General features: G+C 44.7%; 1 protein-coding gene across 1 annotated transcript in view; it reads right to left on the reverse strand.

Moving 5' to 3' along the window:
- Positions 1-19408, reverse strand: part of LOC121288345 — an 85662-nt gene that overhangs the window by 17505 nt on the left and 48749 nt on the right. The window contains exon 13 of the mRNA XM_041206899.1: positions 10112-10318. Coding sequence (XP_041062833.1) covers positions 10112-10318 — 207 coding nt within the window. The remainder of the gene's footprint in view (positions 1-10111; positions 10319-19408) is intronic.

The raw sequence follows: 19408 nt of genomic DNA on the forward strand, positions 1-19408 counted from the left end.
ATGCTATCAGAAAGAGCCATAGAGATGAAAAAATATATATTCTTGTGTTTTATAGTAAGACATTTGATTAGGTGAAACATGAAGAACAGATGAGCATGTTCGAGCCACTTGACTATGGCGGCAAGGATCTTAGAGTGATAAGAAATCTTTACTGGAAACAAACTGCAGTTGTAAATGTTCAGAATGATTTAAGTGAAATCGTGAAGATTAAAAGAGGGGTCAGACAGCGATGTGTTTTCTCCCCAGATTTATAGAGTTTGTATAGTGAAAATATTAAAATATTCTTAGAGTGATTAATGACCTTCCTGGATTATTGGTTGGAAGTTACAACCTTAATAATACAAGATTCACCAATGACACCATTCTTATTGCTGACTCTGAAGAGAAACTGCAAAAAAATTTGGATAAAGTAGTGAGTAAAAGTATGAAGAAAGGGCTGAGCATAAATTGTAAGAAAACAAAATGTCTAGTAGTGTCAAAAAAGAAAATTGTACCAGAATGTAAGATCACACCGAAGAAAGAAAAGGTCATGCAGGTAGACAAATCCTGTTACCCAGGATGTAAGTTAACATCAGACAGAAAGTGCGACCAAGAAATAAGACGAAGGATTGGAATGGCCAAAGATGCATTTCAAAAAATTAAATCAATTTGAGACCATCTCAAAATTAGTCATGAAAACAAAACTTAGAATCCTGGAATGTTACATCACACCAACTTTGACATAGGGAAGTGAGTGTTGGATGATCAGTGAAGCAATGCAGAGAAGAACTGAGGCTACAGAGTTATGGTTTTTGAGGTGGATAATGATGATATCTTAGAAAAGCCACACAACCAATGAAGAGGTACCAGTAAAATCAGAGACCAAAAGAACTCTGCTGACCAAGATCAGAAAGAGACAGCTGGAATTGCTTGGTCTGTTGCCGATGGGAAAGATCAATGGTTAAAGAGATCAAGGCAGACAATTATCTTTCCAAAGAGCCTTGCCAACTGGATGAATGTACCACCAGCGAAGATGATCCACACCTCCAGATAAAGATTAACATGGAGGTCCATGGTTGCTTAGGGCATGGTACCTGAAGAGAAAGAAGATTGAATAAAAGGTTGCTAAGCTGTATTGCAATCTTGCACATTGAATGTAGTTCTCCAATATTACCACTAAATGCGGCACAGCTAAGGTAGAGAAATTGTGTTATATTAGACTTGTATCTACGCTGAACTAGCCCATTCCAATTAATACATTGCAATTTGCCACAGTGTTGTAATTAGTTAATTACAACAGTGATGACACTTCAAAGCACTTTATTGATTGGCTGTAAATCACTTTGGGATGTCCTGAGGTCATGAAAGAGGCTATATAAATGCAGGTATTTCTTTCTTGAATATTTTAGGATTAAGTACATATAGTAGACATTTACAGCACAAAAGGAAGCTATTCAGCCCATTGTGACCCACCGGTCAACAAAGACCTGACTACACTAATCCCATTTTCCAGCACTTGGCCCATAGCCCTGGAGGTTATGGCAAAGCAAGCAAATATCTAAATACTTCTTAAATATTATGAGAGTTTCTTACTCAAGCACCCTTTCAGGCAGTGAGTTTCAGACTCCCACCACCCTCTGGATGAAAAGATTTCTCCTCAACTCCCCTCCTAGCCTTCCACCTCTTACCTGGTTACTGACCCCTCCACTAATGGAAAAAGTGCCTTCCTATCCACCCTATCCAAGCCCCCCATAATCTTATACACCTCTATCAGGTCCCCTCATAACCTTCGTTGCTCCAAGGAAAACAACCCCAGACTATGCAATCTTTCATCATAGCTTGGACCATAAGACTATAAGACCATAAGACATAGGAGCAGAATTAGGCCATTTGGCCCATCGAGTCTGCTCTGCCATTCAATCATGACTGATAAGTTTCTCAACCCCATTGTCCCACCTTCTCCCCATAACCTTTGATCCCCTTACCAATCAAGAACCTATCTATCTCGGTCTTAAATACACTCAATGACCTGGCCTCCACAGCCTTCTGTGGCAATGATTTCCATAGATTCATCACTCTCTGGCTAAAGAAGTTTCTCCTCATCTCTGATCTAAAAGGTCTTCCCTTTACTCTGATGCTGTGCCCTCGGGCCTAGTCTCTCCTACTAATGGAAACATCTTCCCCACGTCCACTCTATCCAGGCCTTTCAGTATTCTGTAAGTTTCAATCAGATCCCCCCTCATTCTTCTAATCTCCATCGAGTATAGTCTCAGAGTCCTCAAACGTTCCTCATTTATTAAGCCTTTCATTCCTGGGATTGTTCTCGTGAACCTCCTCTGGACCCTCTCCAGGGCCAGAACATCCTTCCTGAGATACGGGGCCCAAAATTGCTCACAATATTCTAAATGTGGTCTGATCAGAACCTTATAAAGCCTCAGCAGCACATCCCTGCTTTTATATTCCAGTCCTTTCGAAATAAATGCCAACATTGCATATGCTTTCCTAACTACTGACTCAACCTGCAAGTTAACCTTAAGAGAATCCTGGACTAGGACTCCCAAGTCCCTTTGCACTCCAGATTTCTGAATTCTCTCCCCATTTAGAAAATAGTCTATGCCTCTATTCTTCCTCCCAAAGTGCATGACCTCACACTTCCCCATGTTGTATCCTATCTGCCACTTCTTTACCCATTCTCCTAACCTGTCCAAATCCTTCTGCAGCCTCCTCGCTTCCTCAATACTACCTGTCCCTCCATCTATCTTTGTATCATCTGCAAATTTAGCCAGAATGCCCTCAATTCCTTCATCTAGATCATTAATGTATAAAGTGAAAAGTTGTGGTCCCAACATGACCCCTGCGGAACTCCACTAGTCACCGGCCGCCATCCTGAGAAGGACACCCTTATCACCACGCTCTGCCTCCTGCCAGACAGCCAATCATCTATCCATGCTAGGACCTTGCCTCTAACACCATGGGCTCTTATCTTACTGAGCAGCCTCCTGTGTGGCACCTTGTCAAAGGCCTTCTGGAAGTCCAAGTAGATAACATCCACTGGATCTCCTTTGTCTAACCTACTCATTACATCCTCAAAGAATCTAACAGATTTGTCAGGCATGACTTCCCCTTGATGAAACCATGCTGACTTTGCCCTATTTTAACACGCACTTCCAAGTATTCTGAAATCTCATCCTTAATAATAGACTCTAAAATCCTACCAACAACCGAGGTCAGGCCAATTGGCCTGTAATTTCCCATTTTTTGCCTTACTCCCTTCTTAAACAGGGGGGTTACATTAGTGAATTTCCAGTCCTCTGGGACCCTCCCTGACTCCAGTGATTCCTGAAAGATCACCCCTAACGCCTCCACTATCTCTTCAGCTATCTCCTTCAGAACTCTGGGGTATAATCCATCTGGTCCAGGTGATTTATCCACCTTCAGACCTTTCGGTTTTCCTAGCACCTTCTCCTTGGTAATGACCACCATACTCACCTCTGCCCCCTGACTCTCTTGAACTTTGGGGATGTTACTCGTGTCTTCCACCATGAAGACTGATGCAAAGTACCTATTCAGTTCCTCCGCCATTTCTTTGTTCCCCACTACTACTTCTCCAGCCTCATTTTCCAGTGGCCCAATGTCCACTTTTACCTCTCTCTTACCCTTTATATATCTAAAATAACTCTTGCAATCTTCTTTTGTATTACTGGCTGGTTTGCCCTCATATTTAATCTTCTCCCTCCTTATGTCTTTTTTAGTTGTCCTCTGTTGGTCTTTGTAGGCTTCCCAATCCAATGCTCTTTGCTGCATTGTATGTTTTCTCTTTAGTTTTTATGCTGTCTCTGACTTCCCTTGTCAGCCATGGTTGCCTCGTCCTCCCTTTAGTATGCTTCTTCTTCCTGGGGATGAATTTTTGTTGTGTCTCCCAAATTACTCCCAGAAACTCCTGCCACTGCTGTTCCACTGTCTTTCCTGCTAGACTCATCTCCCAGTCAATTCTGGCCAGCTCCTCCCTCATGCCTCTGTAGTTGCCTTTATTCAACTGTAATACGTTACATCGATTCCAGCTTTTTCCTCTCAAATTGCAGGGTAAATTCTATCATATTACGGTCACTTCCTCCTAAGGGTTCCTTCACCTTAAGCTGCCTTATCAAATCTGCCTCATTACACGTCACTAAATCTAGAATTGCCTGTTCCCTAGTGGGCTCCACCACAAGCTGCTCCAAAAAGCCATCTCGTAGACATTCCACAAATTCCTTTTCTTGGGATCCGCTACCAACTTGATTTTCCCAGTCTACCTGCATATTAAAATCCCCCATGATCACTGTAACTTTGCCTTTCTTACACGCCTTTTCTATCTCCTGGTGTATCTTGTGCCCCACATCCTGACTACTGTTCGGAGGCCTGTACATAACTCCCATTATGGATTTTTAAATTTGTGGTTCCTCAACTCTACCCATACAGATTCTACATCATCTGATCCTACATCATTTCTTACTAACAAAGCAACCCCACCTCCTCTGCCAACCTGCCTATCTTTTCGACAGGATGAAGATCCTTGTATATTTAGCTCCCAGTCCTGATCCCCTTGCAGCCATGTCTCCGTGATGCTCACCAAATCATACCTGCCAATTTTAGTCTGCGCCACAAGCTCATTTACCTTATTTTGTATACTGCGTGCATTCAGATACAACACCTTCTGTCCTATATTTCCTGTCCCCTTTCTCATCCCTTTATCTGATATGCTTGAAGTTAGATTCCTAGCCCTTTTCAAACACTCTGTCCTATTTTGTGTTCTGGAGACTTTAATAGCCTCTCCTGGGCTCTCCTTTCTTTTCTGTTTTTTCATAATTTTCCATGAAGTTGAACCCACCCCACAACCCCACCCCCCCCGCCCCAACAAACACATGCTAACCTGCTGCTTTGTTTCCCATTAGTCATACTTCTTGGAGTTTCACCCTTCCCCCCCACCCCCAACTTTCTAGTTTAAAGTCCTGTTGACCATCCTATTTACCCTTTTCACTAGAATATTGTTCCCAGATCGGTTCAGGTGGAGACCGTCCCAACGGTACAGATCACTCCTGTTCCAATACTGATGCCAGTATCCCACGAAATGGAACCCCTCTTCCAGCCCAGGCAGAATCTAGTAAATCTCCTCTGCACCCTCTCCAGTGCGATCACATCCTTCCTATAATGTGGTTACCAGAGCTGCACGCAATACTCCAGTTGTGGCCTAACCAGCATTTTATACAGTTCTAGCATAACCTCCCTGTTCTTGTATTCTATTCCTTGGCTAATAAAGGCAAGTATCCCATATGCCTTCTTAACCACCTTATCCACCTGCCCTGCTATCTTCAGGGATCTGTGGATATGCTCAGCAAGGTCCCCCTGATCTTCAATACTTTCCAGGGTCCTGTCATTCATAGTGTAATCCCAGCCTTGTTAGCCCTCCCCAAGTGCATTATTTCACACTTTTCCGGGTTGAATTCCAATTGCCACTGCTCTGCTCACCTGACCAGTCCATTGATATCCTCCTGCAGTTTACGGCTATCCTCCTCACTCTTTACCACCCTTCCAATTTTTGTGCCATCTGCGAGCTTCTTGATCATACCCCCTATATTTAAATCCAAATCATTTATGTACACCACAAACAGCAAGAGATCTAGCACTTGCAGAACCCCACTGGAAACAGACTTCAAATCACAGAAACATCCCTCTACCATCGCCCTCTGCTTCCTGCCTCTCAGCCAATTTTGGATCCAAAGTGCCACTTTGCCTTGGATCCCATGGGCTTTTACTTTCTTGACCAGTCTGCCATGATGGACCTTATCAAAAGCCTTGCTAAAGTCCATGTAGACTGCATCAAATGCATTACCCTCATCAACACTCCTGGTTACCTCCTCAAAAAATTAAATCAAATTTGTTAAACACGACTTTCCCTTAACAAATCCATGCTGACTATCCCTGATTAATCCATGTCTCTCCAAGTGCAGATTTATTCTGTCCCTCAGAAATCTTTCTAGTAACTTCCCCACCACTGAGGTTAGACTGACTGGCCCCTAATTACCTGGTCTCTCCCTTCCTCCCTTTTTTAATGATGGGACAATGTTAGCAGTCCTCCAGTACTCTGGCATCTCACCTATGGCCAGAGAGGATTTGAAAATTATTGCCAGCATACCTGATATCTCTTCCCTTGCCTTCCTTAGCTGCTTGGATACATCTCATCCGGGCCCATGGATTTAGCCCTTTTAAGGCCTCTAAGCCCGCTAGTACCTCCTCTCTCTCTCTCTGTTAATTTCCTCTAATATTTCTCAGTCCTCCACCCTGATGTCTATACCTGCGTTGTCCTTTTCCATTGTGAAGACCGATGCAAAGTATTCATTGAGGACTGTACCCACGTCTTATGGGTCCACACACACGTTACCTCTATGGTCTCTAATTGGCCCCACTCTTTCCCTAGTTATTCTCTTGCCCTTTATATATTTAGAAAACCCCTTTGGGTTTTCCTTTATTCTACCCACAAATGCTTTCTCATGCACGCTCTTAGCTTTCCTAATTTCCTTTTTAAATTCCCCTCTGCACTTTTTATACTCCTCTAGCGACTCAGCCATATTGAGCCTGCAGTATCTGCCATAAGCTTCTCTCTTTGTTTTAATCTGAACATTTATGCCCCTTCACTTCCAGGGTTCTTTACAGGAACATATTTTCCCTGCACTCTCGCTATTTCCTCCTTGAATGCCTTCCACTGCTCTGATGTAGTTTCATCTGCAAATAGCTGCTCCCAGTCCACTTGGGTTAAATTATTCCTCATTTTAGTAAAATTAGCCTTTCCCCAGTTTAGAACTTTTATTCCCAGTCCAACCATATCTTTTTCCTTAACTACCCTAAATCTAATTGAGTTATGGTCACTATCACCAAAATGCTCCCCTATTGATATGCCTTCCACCTGCCTGGGCTCATTTCCGAATATTAGGTCCAGAACTGCCCCTCCCTTGTTGGGCTTTCTACACATTGGCTAAAAACGTTCTCCTGGATGCAACTTAAGAATTTTGCTCCCTCCCTGCTTTTCACACTAAAACTCTCCCAGTTAATATTGGGTAGTTAAAATCCCCTACTATTACTGCATTATTATTCTTACACTTCTCTGAAACTTGATTACATATTTGATCCTCTATCTCTCCCTGACTCTTTGGGGGTCTATAGTACACACCCAGTGTGTTTGCCCCTTTTGTTTTTTTTTTACTTCTACTCATATGGCCTCATTTGATGATCCTTCCAAGATATCATCCCTTATCTCTGCTATAGTTGATTCTTTGATCAATATTGTGACACCCCCTCCTCTTCTATCCTCCTCTCTACCTCGTCTGAATACTCTACAACCAGGAATGTTGAGCTGCCAATCCTGCCCTTCTTTTAGCCAAGTCTCAGTCATAGCTATGATATTATACATGCAAGTGCCTATCTGTGTCCTCAGCTCAAATGTCTTATTCCTCAGACTCCTTGTATTAAAATAAATTCCATTTAGCCCTGCTACTCCTCACTTCTTTCTTATCCATCTTATGTTTTCTCTGCCTACCAGGCTCATTTACTAGCATTTTAACTTCTAATTCCATCTCACCCCTTCTGAACTACTTTTCAGGATCCCATCCCCCTGCCAATTTAATTTAAATCCACCCCAACAGCATTCGCAAACCTCTCTATGAGGCTGTTGGTCCTATTCCTGTTCAGATGTAACCCATCCAACATGTACAGGCCCCACCTCCCCCAGAAATGGTGCCAATGCCCCAGGAATCTACAGCCCCCCCTCATGCACCATCTCTCCAGCCATGCATTCATCGGCTCTTTCTGTCTGTCCCTATACTCACTACTGCATGGAACTGGGAATAATCCAAAGATTACTACTTTTGAAGTCTTGCTTTTCAATTTCCTACCTAACTCCCTAAAGTCTGCTTGCAGGACCTCATTTCTCTTTCTTCCTATGTCATTGGTCCCAACATGGACCGCGACCTCTGGCTGTTCACCCTCCCCCTTCAGAATGCCCTGCAGCTGTTCCATGACATCCTTGACCCTGGCAACTGGGAGGCAACGTACATCCTGGAGTCTTGTCTATGGCCACAGAAGCGCCTGTCAACCCCCCTCACTAATGAACGCCTTCCACTATTGCCCTTCCACTCTTCTTTCTCCCCTCTGAGCAGCTGGACCACCCACAGTGACATGGCCTTAGCTCTGGTTGGCCTCTACAGAGGAACCATCACCCTCACCGTTTTCCAAGGCTAAAAAACGGTTTGCAAGGCAGATGCACTTGGGGGATTCCCTCACTACCTGCCTGGTCCCCTTCGGTCTGGCAATCATCCATTCCCTCCCTGCTTGCACTTCCTTAAGCTGCGGGGTGACCATGTCCTGAAACATGCTGTCCACGAACCCCTCAGCCTCGTGAATGCCCCCTTGTGCCCCCAGCTGCCACTCAAGCTCCAAAACCCGGGGCTCGAGTTGCTTCAGTCTGAGGCACCCTCTGCATACGTGGCCATCCAGACCACCAGGAGCGTCTAGGATTTCCCACATAGCGCAGGATGTGCAAATCATGGGACTGAGTCCCCAGGCATATCTTAAATAAATAGAATATGGACCCTTGCTTTTGTTCTACACGTACTCCTATTTGAGTCTCATTGCTTTATCCTCTCTGTCCCAAAGTCTCACTGTTTTAATCTTTCTCTCCAGAAGCCTCACTGTTTTAACCTCTCTCTCCAAAATTCTATGTGTTTTTTGTAATTTTCATGGGGTAATCTCATGATGATGTTCATTGGGTTATCATAGATTTTGTTCAATAGGGTACTGCATTTCAGTATTTAGTGCATTTGCAGTGTCAGTTTTGGCCAGTGCCAAATGTCACCCATGTGCCAAAAGGTTATGGCTCTAAGCCCCACTCCATTGGGAAATTGGAACATCGGACTTAGGTCCAGGAGTAGGACATTCAGCCTTCGAGCTGCTCTGCCATTTGATAAGACCATGGCTGATCTGGTCATGATCTCAACTCCACTTTCCTGTCTGCCCCCATGACTCTTCACTCCCTTGTCTATCAAAAATCTATCTAACTTAGCCGAGAATAAATCCAATGACCCAGACTCCATTGCTTTCTGGGGAAGAGAATTTCACAAACTAATGACCCTCTGAGAGAAAAAAATTCTCATCTCCATCTGAAAGGGGAGGCCTTGAATACTTAAACTATGTCTCCTAGTTCTAGTCTCTCCCACAAGTGGAAATATCTACCTGGTATTTACCCTATGAAGTCCCCTCAGGATCTTATATCTTTTCACACAGCAAGTGATTTGAGATTCTGTAAAGATCACCTCTCATTCTTCTGAGCTCCAGTGGGTATAGGCCCAACCTGTTCAACCTTTCTTCATAAGGTAAGCCTTTCATCCCAGGAATGAGTCAAGTGAAGCTTCTCTGAACTGCTTCTAATGCATTGATATCATTTTTTAAATAAGGAGACCAAAAGACTTGAGCGTATAATTAAGTGTCAGCCTGAGCGCAATGCAGTACTGAGGAAGTGTTGCACTGTTGGAGGTGCTATGATTTGGGTGGGGTATTTAAACCAAGGCTTTGTCTGTCCGCTCAGGTGGATGTAAAAGATCCCATAAAGGAACAGATTCAAGGAGCTGAAATGCTGACATTTATTCCTGTAAGAAATCAGCTGCAAAGTTTTGCTCCTAACCGCTAATCTCCAAAACACCCCAGGAAGAAAGTTCTCCAGTGTTCGATTGCCTTTGTGTCACCAGAAAACCTGAGTCTCAGAAACTATGCTTTGGTTCATTATTCTTCTACTGTCCTCAATTGGAGCCTCTACAGAACTTCATGTGCTTTTGATTAACATAAATAATTAAGCATTAATAATAGAGAATGAGTTTACTTTATTGAGCTTTCCTCAGATGAGGATATATTGTCCTTTAATTGACATCAATCTTATAATCATTGTGCTGATCCTACCATGTAAAGCCTCAACCACGCAACTCTATTCAATGCAGGCAAACGAGACTGTATATTTCATAGCCTTTTTTCCAATGAGTCACAAGCATTGTGCTTGTGTCAATCAAGTACATTGAAACTTAGCCGCTTAACTTAGATAAACTTGTCTGACCTGCATCAGGCTTTTGTAGAGCATTTTCAGGTCCAGAATGTGCAGGTTCCCAATCAATGGTAGAGGAGTTGGACCTGGGGGAAGCTTGAAAGCAGCTGAGGGTTTGGACGCAGTATACAAGTATAGCAGGCAAAATCCAGTCAAAAGTAAGAAAAGGGCTAAGGTGACCGTGTCACTACCAAAGAAGCTCAGCAAAGACATTATGGACTAAACTTTCATTCTAAGAACCAGAAAAAAATGAGTAAAGTCGGATTGGATATTGGGTCTAAATGGTAACGGAAGCCTGAGAAAAAAGATGTTACACTTGTATAGATACTAAATATCCTTAAATAAATATTAACAGCCAGTCCAAAAGGACAGACTCTCACATTGGGGGAGCGACATCGCTGCAGATAAACAACCTTTCCAAATACTCTCGTGTGCATTTTATGCTGGTTGTTTTGTGTTGACGCCTGTTTCAATGCCAGTTACATAAATGGAGGAGACCAGGGCTATTCTTAACAACATCTGTGGGTTATGTTGAAATATTACTGTTTGTGGGAGCTGGCCATGCACAACTTGGTTGCTATATTCCCTACATTGAAATGAATAAACCTCTGAAAGGACTATAGGCTGCTCTCTCATCAGAGAGAGACGACTGGTAGAGAGTTTAACCTGAGTGTCACCACAATACAACAGTGACAACACTTCAAAAAGCACTTCATTAGCTCTAAAGCACTTTGAGACACTTTCAGGTCATGAAAGGTGCTGTGTATATTGGGATCACTGTGTCAGTAAGTTGTGCTCTAAATTGCAAAGAGTTAAATATATCAATCAATTCTGCCAAACAGATTGTTGTTGGCTGGATCTTTTATACAGCTTTGGCAAATGGAGCAACTTGCAATGCCCTTGACAAATGTGATTAAGGACAATGACATGGAAAGCTTGTGACATGATTTCTGTGCAACATTTGAATACCGCTGACAGCTGGTCTCCTAGAAATGCACATAGCATGCAAAGCCGATGCAGACCTAAGCCAGAACTTTTTGGGCACATTGATAATGGGCTGGGAGACGAAGACTTTGGGAGGGTGCCCAACGTCTTCCCATTGCCATGCCATCTTGCTAGCAGTGGGAAAGGTGGCTATCGAGCCGCCCTCCAGAGGCCCAGTCAAACTACTTAAGTGGCCAAGTAAGGGCCTCTTCACTGGTAATTTGTTAGCATTGGGTAGCTCGCCGGTAAATACTGGTGGCCTCTCAGTGGGCTCCAGAGTGTTGTTCTCCCTTTTGGCCACTCCATTGGCCAAGGAGGGATATCCTGTCAGCATTGGCCTGCCTGCCTGGCCCTGGAACCTCCAGACTCTACTGTTTTCAGGGACACTTGGACATCAAAGTGCCCTCGTCCTCCAGATGCAACCCCAGCAATGGCCACCACTAATGGGTGGTGCTGCTGAGGCCGCTGAGCTGCCAGCCCTCTGATTAGCTGGCAGCTCTTGGGCGTGGGGCACTGTACTTAATAGGACCGCCACTCCGGCAACAGCCACTTAATTGGCTGTTGCAGACAAAATGCGGCCCCAGATCCACACCACCAATGTGGGGTTGCCCTTGTTATTACATGTCACTGCTCCTCTGCCAAATTGCCCAGGAAGTGGTGCACATGGACATCAGGTTGAGGTGAACACCTCCCAGATACAGAACAGAGATGAAAACTTGGGAAACAGTTAAGCAAAATCTGGATAGTGTTTTGAGCGGTCATCCTGGATGGATTGACTACAGTAGGCAGAGCAGTGTGTCTCATCTTTATATATCTTGCTTTGTAAATGGAGTTACCCGATAATAAAAAATAAGGAAAATGTAGAACAAAGTTCATTTACATTCTGTTAAGAGAATATGACTTACAAGTTTACGAAGTTTGATTGCCCTTTCAAGTCTCTGTTTGGTCATTCTAAATCTTGCTGCCGTTGTAAAATTACAAAGTACATCTGGGGCAATTTTTCAATTTCATGGAAAACAGACAAACATCAGTTGGCACCACTCCTTGAGATTAGATTAAGTATTAAGTTCACAGGTAATGTGAAATGCAAGTCATGTTTACTTGCAAGATTTTCCTATTGCAAGAGTTCAGTCAGCTCAAGTATTGAAAAGTGTGCAGAGATACTTACTTACGATTGATCAGAGGAAACCTATACTATTCATAAAGTTAAAAATGAGCTTCCCTCAATCATCTTTTCAGGCAGCACATTCCAGGTCATCATAACTCGCTGTGTAAATAAACGTTATCTCTATGTGGTTCATTAGTCACGTGAGGGACTTATAGTACTGATAACTGTGGCTACTTGGCAGACTTGTGGTTATCATGCAAGTGTCAGGAGCCAATGTTGATGAAGGTAGCCTTGAACATCCAACTTTGTGGATCAAATAATGGGACATAGTGGAATTGCATTAAAATAAATGTCTATAACCATAACAATTAAGGGAATCAAGGGATAGGGCAGGAAGGGGTAGCTGTGGTAGGAGATCAGCCATCAAGAGGAGGTGATGGTGGAGTGGTATTGTCACTGGACTAGTAATCCAGGTACTCAGGGTAATGGGGAACTGGGTTCAAATCCCGCCATGGCTGATGGTGAAATTTGAATTCAATAAAAAATCTGGAATTGAAAGTTTAATGATGACCATGGAAATCATTGTTGTTTAACCATCTGGTTCACTAACTAAGGAAATCTGTCTTCCTTACCTGGTCTGGCCTACATGTGACTCCAGACCCACAGCAATGTGGTTAACTCTGAAATGGCATTGACCTAGGCACCGGAAACAACAACAGCAAAATCAGCGCTGTTGACCCTGCAAAGTCCTCCTTACTAACAGCTGGGGGCTAGTGCAAAAATTGGAAGAGCTGTCTCACAGACTAGTCAAGCAACAGCCTGACATAGTCATCCTCACAGAATCATATCCTACAGATAATGTCCCAGCCACCATCACCATCGCTGGGTGTGTCCTTTCCCACCGGACAGACCCAGCAGAGGTGGCAGCATAGTGCTATCCAGTGGGGAGGGAGTTGCCCTGGGAATCCTCTACATTGACTCCAAACCCCATGAAACCTCATGACATCAGGCCAAACATGGATAAGGAAACCTCCTGCTGATTACCATGTACCACCCTCCCTCAACTGATGAATCAGTGCTCCTCCATGTCGAACACCACTTGGAGGAAGCACTGAGGGTGGCAATGGTGCAGAATGTACTCTGGGTGGGGGACTTCAATGCCCATCACCAAGAGTGGCTCGGTAGCACCACTACTGACCGAGCTGGCTGAATCCTAAATGACATAGCTGCTAGACTGGATTTGTGGCAAGTGGTGAGGAAACCAACAAGAGGGGAAAACATACTTGACCTCATCCTTACCCATCTGCCTGCCTCAGATGCATCTGTCCATAATAGGAGTGATCACCCCACAGTCATTGTGGAGACAAAGTCCCACTTTCACATTGAGGATACCCTCCATCGTGTTGTGTGGCACTACCACCATGCTAAATGGGATAGATTTTGAACAGAGAGATAAAAACAAAAAACTGCGGATGCTGGAAATCCAAAACAAAAACAGAATTACCTGGAAAAACTCAGCAGGTCTGGCAGCATTGGCAGAGTAGAAAAGAGTTGACGTTTCGAGTCCTCATGACCCTTCCACATTGAGGTGCTGTGGGCCATTAGCAGCAGCAGAATTGTACTCGGATACAATCTGTGACCTCATGGCCCAGCATATCCCCCACTCTACTATCACCACAAGCCAAAGGATGAACCCTGGTTCAATGAAGAGTGCAGGAGGGCATGCCAAGAGCAGCACCAGGCATAGCTAAAAATGAGGTGTCAGCCTGGTGAAGCTATAACACAGGACTACTTGCATGCCAAACAGCAAAGGCAGCAAGTGATAGACAGAGCTAAGTGATCCCACAAACAATGGATCAGATCTAAGCTCTGCAGTCCTGCCACATCCAGTCATGAATTTTGGTGGACAATTTAAAAACTCACTGGAGGAGAAGGCTCCACAAATACCTCCATCCTCAATGATATGTCCACATAAACCCTCATCCTCACTGGCTATGTGGAAAATTGCCCAGGTATGTGCTGTACACAAAAAAGCAGGACAAACACAAACCAGCCAATTACTGCCCCTTCAGTCTATTCTCAATTGTCAGTAAAGTAATGGAAGGCGTCACCAACAAGGCTATCAAGCAGCTTAGCAATAACCTCCTCACTGTCACCATTTTGGGTTCCACTCGGGCCACCAAGCTTCTGACCTTATTACAGTCTTGGTTCAACATGGACAAAAGAGCTGAACTCCAGAGGTGAGGTGAGAGTGACTGCCCTTGACATCAAGGCTGCATTTGACCAAGTGTGATCGGGTGTGGCATCAAGGAGCCCTCGCAAAACTGGAGTTAATAGGAATCAGAGGGGAAACTTTCCACTGGTTGGAGCCATACCTAGCACAAAGGAAGATGGTTATGATTGTTGGAGGTCAGTCATCTCAGCTCCAGGACACCACTGCAGGAGTTCCTCAGGGCTTTGTCCTCGGCCCAACCATCATCAGCTGCTTCGTCAATGACCTTCCTTCGATCATAAGGTAAGAAATGGGGATGTTCGCTGATGATTGCACAATGTTCAGCACTACTTGCGACTCCTCAGATACTGAAGCAGTCCATGTCCAAATGCAGCAAGACCTGGACAATATCCAGGCTTGGGCTGACAAGTGACAAGTAACATTCATGCTACACAAGTGTCAGGCAATGTCTATCTCCAACAAGAGAGAATCCAACCATTGCCCCTTGACTTTCAATGGCATTACCATCACTGAATCCCTTACTATTAACATCCTGGGGGTTATCATTGACCAGAAGCTGAACTGGACTAGCCATATAAATACTGTGGCTACAAGAGCAGCTCAGAGGCTAGGAGTCCTGCGACGAGTAACTCACCTCCTGACTCCCCAAAGCTTGTCCACCATCTACAAGGCACAAGTCAGGAGTGTGATGGAATACTCCCCACTTGCCTGGATGAATGCAGCTCCCACAACATGCAAGAAACTTGACACTGTCCAAGACAAAGCAGTCCGCTTGACTGGCACCACATCCACAAACATTCACTCCCTCCACCACCAACGCACAGTAGCAGCAGTGTGTACCACCTACAAGATGCAGTGCAGGAATTCACCAAGGCTCCTTCGACAGCACCTTCCAAACCCACAACCACTACCACCTAAATGGACAGGCTAGCAGACAGATAGGAACACCACCATCTGTAAGTTCCCCTCCAAGTCACTCACCATCCTGATTTGAAAATATATCGTTGTCCTTCACTGTCACTGGATCAAAATCCTGGAACTCCCCTCCTAACGGCACTGTGAGTGTACCTACACCACATGGACTGCAGCGGTTCAAGAAGGCAGCTCACCACCTTCTCAAGGGCAACTCGGGATGGGCAATAAATGTTGGCACAGCCTGTGAAGTCCACATGCTTAGTTTGGAGTACCAACTCTTCAGTACTATAGCTGGCTGTTGCCAGGACCCATAAATTTTGCTGTATGCAGTGCACTGAGCCAATTCTTGATCTCATATGGAGTGAATCAAATTGGCTGAAGACTAGCACCTGTGATGCTGGGGACTTTAGGAAGAGCCAAGATGGATTATCCACTCAGTACACCTGGCTGAATATTGTTGCAAATGCTTCAGCCTTGCCTTTTGCTCTCTGTGCCTGGCTCCCCCATCACTGTGGGTGGGCCATTTTGGAGCCTCCTCCTTTCATTAGTTGTTTAATTGTCCATCACCATTCATGACTGGATGTGGCAGGACTGCAGAGCTTTGATCTGATCTCTTGGGTGTGGAATCATTTTGCTCTGTCTATCGCATGTTGATTCCACTATTTGGCATGAAAGTAGCCCTGTTTTGTAGCTTCACCAGGTTGACACCTTATTTTTAGGCAATCGTCACACTGTTCCTGGCATGCCCTCCTGCACTCCTCATTGAACTAGGGCTTGATGGTAATTGTACAGTGAGAAAAATGCCAGGTTGTGAGGTTACAGATTATAGTTGAATATAATTCTGCTACTGTTGATGGCCCATAGTGCCTCATGGATGCCCTGTTATGAGCTGCTTGATCTGTTTTGAATTGATTCCATTTAGCACAGCGGTAGTGCCATACAACATGATGGAGGGTATCCTCAATGTGAAGATAGAACTTCATCTCCATAATGACCGTGTGGTGGTCTCTTCTACCAATATTATCATGGACAGGTGCATCTGCTAAGCTAGATTGGTAAGGTTTCTTCTTCTTGTTAGTTCCTTCATCACCTGCCTTAGGCCCAGTCTGGCATGAATGTCCTCCAGGACTCAGCCTGCTCAATCAATAGTTATGCTACCAAACTATTCTTGGTAATTGACATTGAAGATCACCCGCAGAGTGTATTCTGTGTCCTTGCTAGCCTCAGTGCTACATGGAACAAGTGGAACCAACATGGAAGAGCACCAATTCATCAGCTGATGGAGGGCAGTAGGTGGTAACCAGCAGAAGGTTTCCTTGCCCATATTTTACCTGATGCCATGGGACTCCATGGGGTCCGGAGCTGATGTTGAAGACTCCCAGGGCAAATCCATCCTGACCGTTTACCACTGTGCTGCACCACCCTTGGTGGATCTGTCCTGGCAATGGGACATTACACACCTGGAGATGGTGATGAGAGAATCTGTAACATGGTCTGTAAGGTATGATTTGGTGAGCCTGACTATGTCTGGCTGTTGTGACTAGTTCGTAGGACCGCTCCCCCAATTTTGGCACAAGCCCAGATGTTAGTACAGGATTGACTGGGCAGGACCTGCCTTTGTTGACTCTAATGCCTATATCGATGCTGGGTCATCTGTCCAGTTTCATTCTTTCAGTTCATTGAATTATGGAATAGGACAGCACAGAACAAGACCATTCATCCCATCAATTCTGCACCAGCACTCTTGAAGAACAATCCAGTTAGACCCAATCCCCTGCTCCTTCCCTCATATCCCTGCATTTTTTTCTCTTTCTTGAAGGTTACTATTGAATCTGTATCTACTACATTGACAGGCAATGTATTCCAAATCATAATTACTCATTGCATTTAAAAAAAGGCCTTTTCTTTTGGAGCCTCTAGTTTGATTACCTTTTCAACCCATGCTCTCTTGTTATCGATTCTTCAGCCATTGGAAACTGTTTCCCTTGCTAACTATACTTAATAAGATAACTTCTACTGATAGGAAACTTACGCTAATTTTTGACCAGTCACTGAAAGACTCACTTAGATTATGAAGATGGCTAATTATAAACTGCAATGCAACACCAAAGGTTTTTGACTTCAGGTCATATGCAAATTGTGACCTTCTTGAAATGATTGGTCAGGCAAAGTGCAATTTTGACTGTAGTTTTTGGACAAATTCACTCCAAGGGGTATTGATAGATTGGAGATGGTTCAGAGAAAATTGAGAAAAGCAGCTTTGTATTGTACTATCCTGCCCAAGAAACAGACCTACCCTGGAAACCCATCAGATGGTATTTAATGGATGCGACTTGGATCTGTCCACTGGCTGGAGAGCTCGCGAGAGCCCCCACTTTGTCTCTTTTAGGGAAGGCCCACCAAATTAAGTGCTACTCAGGCACTTAACTGGACAGCAGTTGGCCATGCCCGGGATCAAGGAGCCTGGGGGGAGGAAAGTCCTGCCCGCTGAGACCTTCCAGCCAATCAGAGGCAGTGGCAGCTGCTAGTACAACACCCAATGAGGCCTAGTATTGTTGCTGGATCCTAGGCTAAAGGTGAGTTATGGTTGGGGTGGAACGGTCGTAAAGGAGGGGGAGGAAGGGTTAGGGTTAGGGACAGTCAGCGATCTCCCCCTTTCCGATGCTGGGTGCCTCGATCAAGCACTGTGTACCTTTGAATGAGGGCCCTGCTCTCCCCACCCCAGAGCCCAATGAAGCAACGCTGCACAGGTTTGCTTATCATGCTCCCCTGTTGCTGTTGAGTCTCTCACCTGTTGCTGATGAAACCCTTAGAAGTGCCTCAATTGGTAGTGGGGCAGGAGGGCCTTCTCACCATGGACTTAATGGGGGTGGAGGCAGGAAGGCAGCTGGGTCCCCACCCTGCCCCTCCCACCTGATTAAATGTCCCAAGACACCAAACTCGCCAAGGAAAGGGCATTAAAGTCCACCCATCATTTCAGCCTGTTCCTTCCCAACTAAACATTATTTTTTCCCTACTCTGACTCTTCTTTTTCTTCCATTGCCAGTCTCTTCCCAACTATATCCATGCCCCTTCCAATGCCCTCTGTCACTTTAACTGCTTTGAATTTCCTGGCCTTAACTGTATCAAGGGCCTCCAACTTCACTACACCTCCAACTCCCACCAAGATGTTCTGAGGGCTCTCTGCTTCTCCCTTTAATGGAGGCCCAATCAGTCCCAAACCATCACATTCTTCCTCCGCCTGACTGAACTGTTTCTCACATTGAACAATTTCTCTTTTAACTCCACTTGCATCCTCCAAATAAATGCTGTTGGGCCTAGCTATACCCGATCGGCGTGAAATAGCACGATATTTCGGTCAGTGGGCGTGCGCAAAAGTTGGAAGCGCCCACCGACAATTAAGAGGGCAATTAAGCGCATTAATGGCGCAATTTTTTGTCATTTTATATAGCCCATCCAACCTTACAGTTGGCAGATGGGCAAATCAGCCAGGCGGCCTTTGCATTTTTCAACAAACCTCATCCATGGGCGGGACGAGATTTCCATGATGAAATAAAATATAAGTAAATTTCTGTGGACAGCATTTTCGTAAGCTAAATTTTCAGGTGACTGACTGTGATGCATGGACACTTTTTTCGGCTTTTGAAACCTTTATTTTTGCTGTACCAGTTCTTCAGCTCCTTGGGGCAGCTCTCTGCCTTCAGGGAGCTTTCTCTCAGCGCTGGGCCACACCCACATTGACGTCATCTTCCCACCCCCGGCCCAGGAATACTGAGCTTTTCAGCGCCCGTTTCACGCTGGCTGGCTGTTAAATCACTGTTGGGGGCCGATCCCAGGGTGGCCAATCCCACCTACCCACCGAGCTGAAAAATTCAGGCCCTAGATTCTGGAGAGTTCCCAGCAGACTGGAAAGCTGCATGATTTAACACCTCCATTCAAGAAAAGAGGGAGATAGAAAGCAGGAAACTATAGGTCAGTTAGTCTAACATCTGTCATGGGGAAAATGCTTAGAATCCATTATTAAGGACGAAGGTGAAACATAAAATATAAGAACTCAAGGTGTTGGGGG

The sequence above is a fragment of the Carcharodon carcharias genome, chromosome 15, assembly GCF_017639515.1.
Source record: "Carcharodon carcharias isolate sCarCar2 chromosome 15, sCarCar2.pri, whole genome shotgun sequence".
Classification (NCBI taxonomy): Eukaryota; Metazoa; Chordata; class Chondrichthyes; order Lamniformes; family Lamnidae; genus Carcharodon; species Carcharodon carcharias.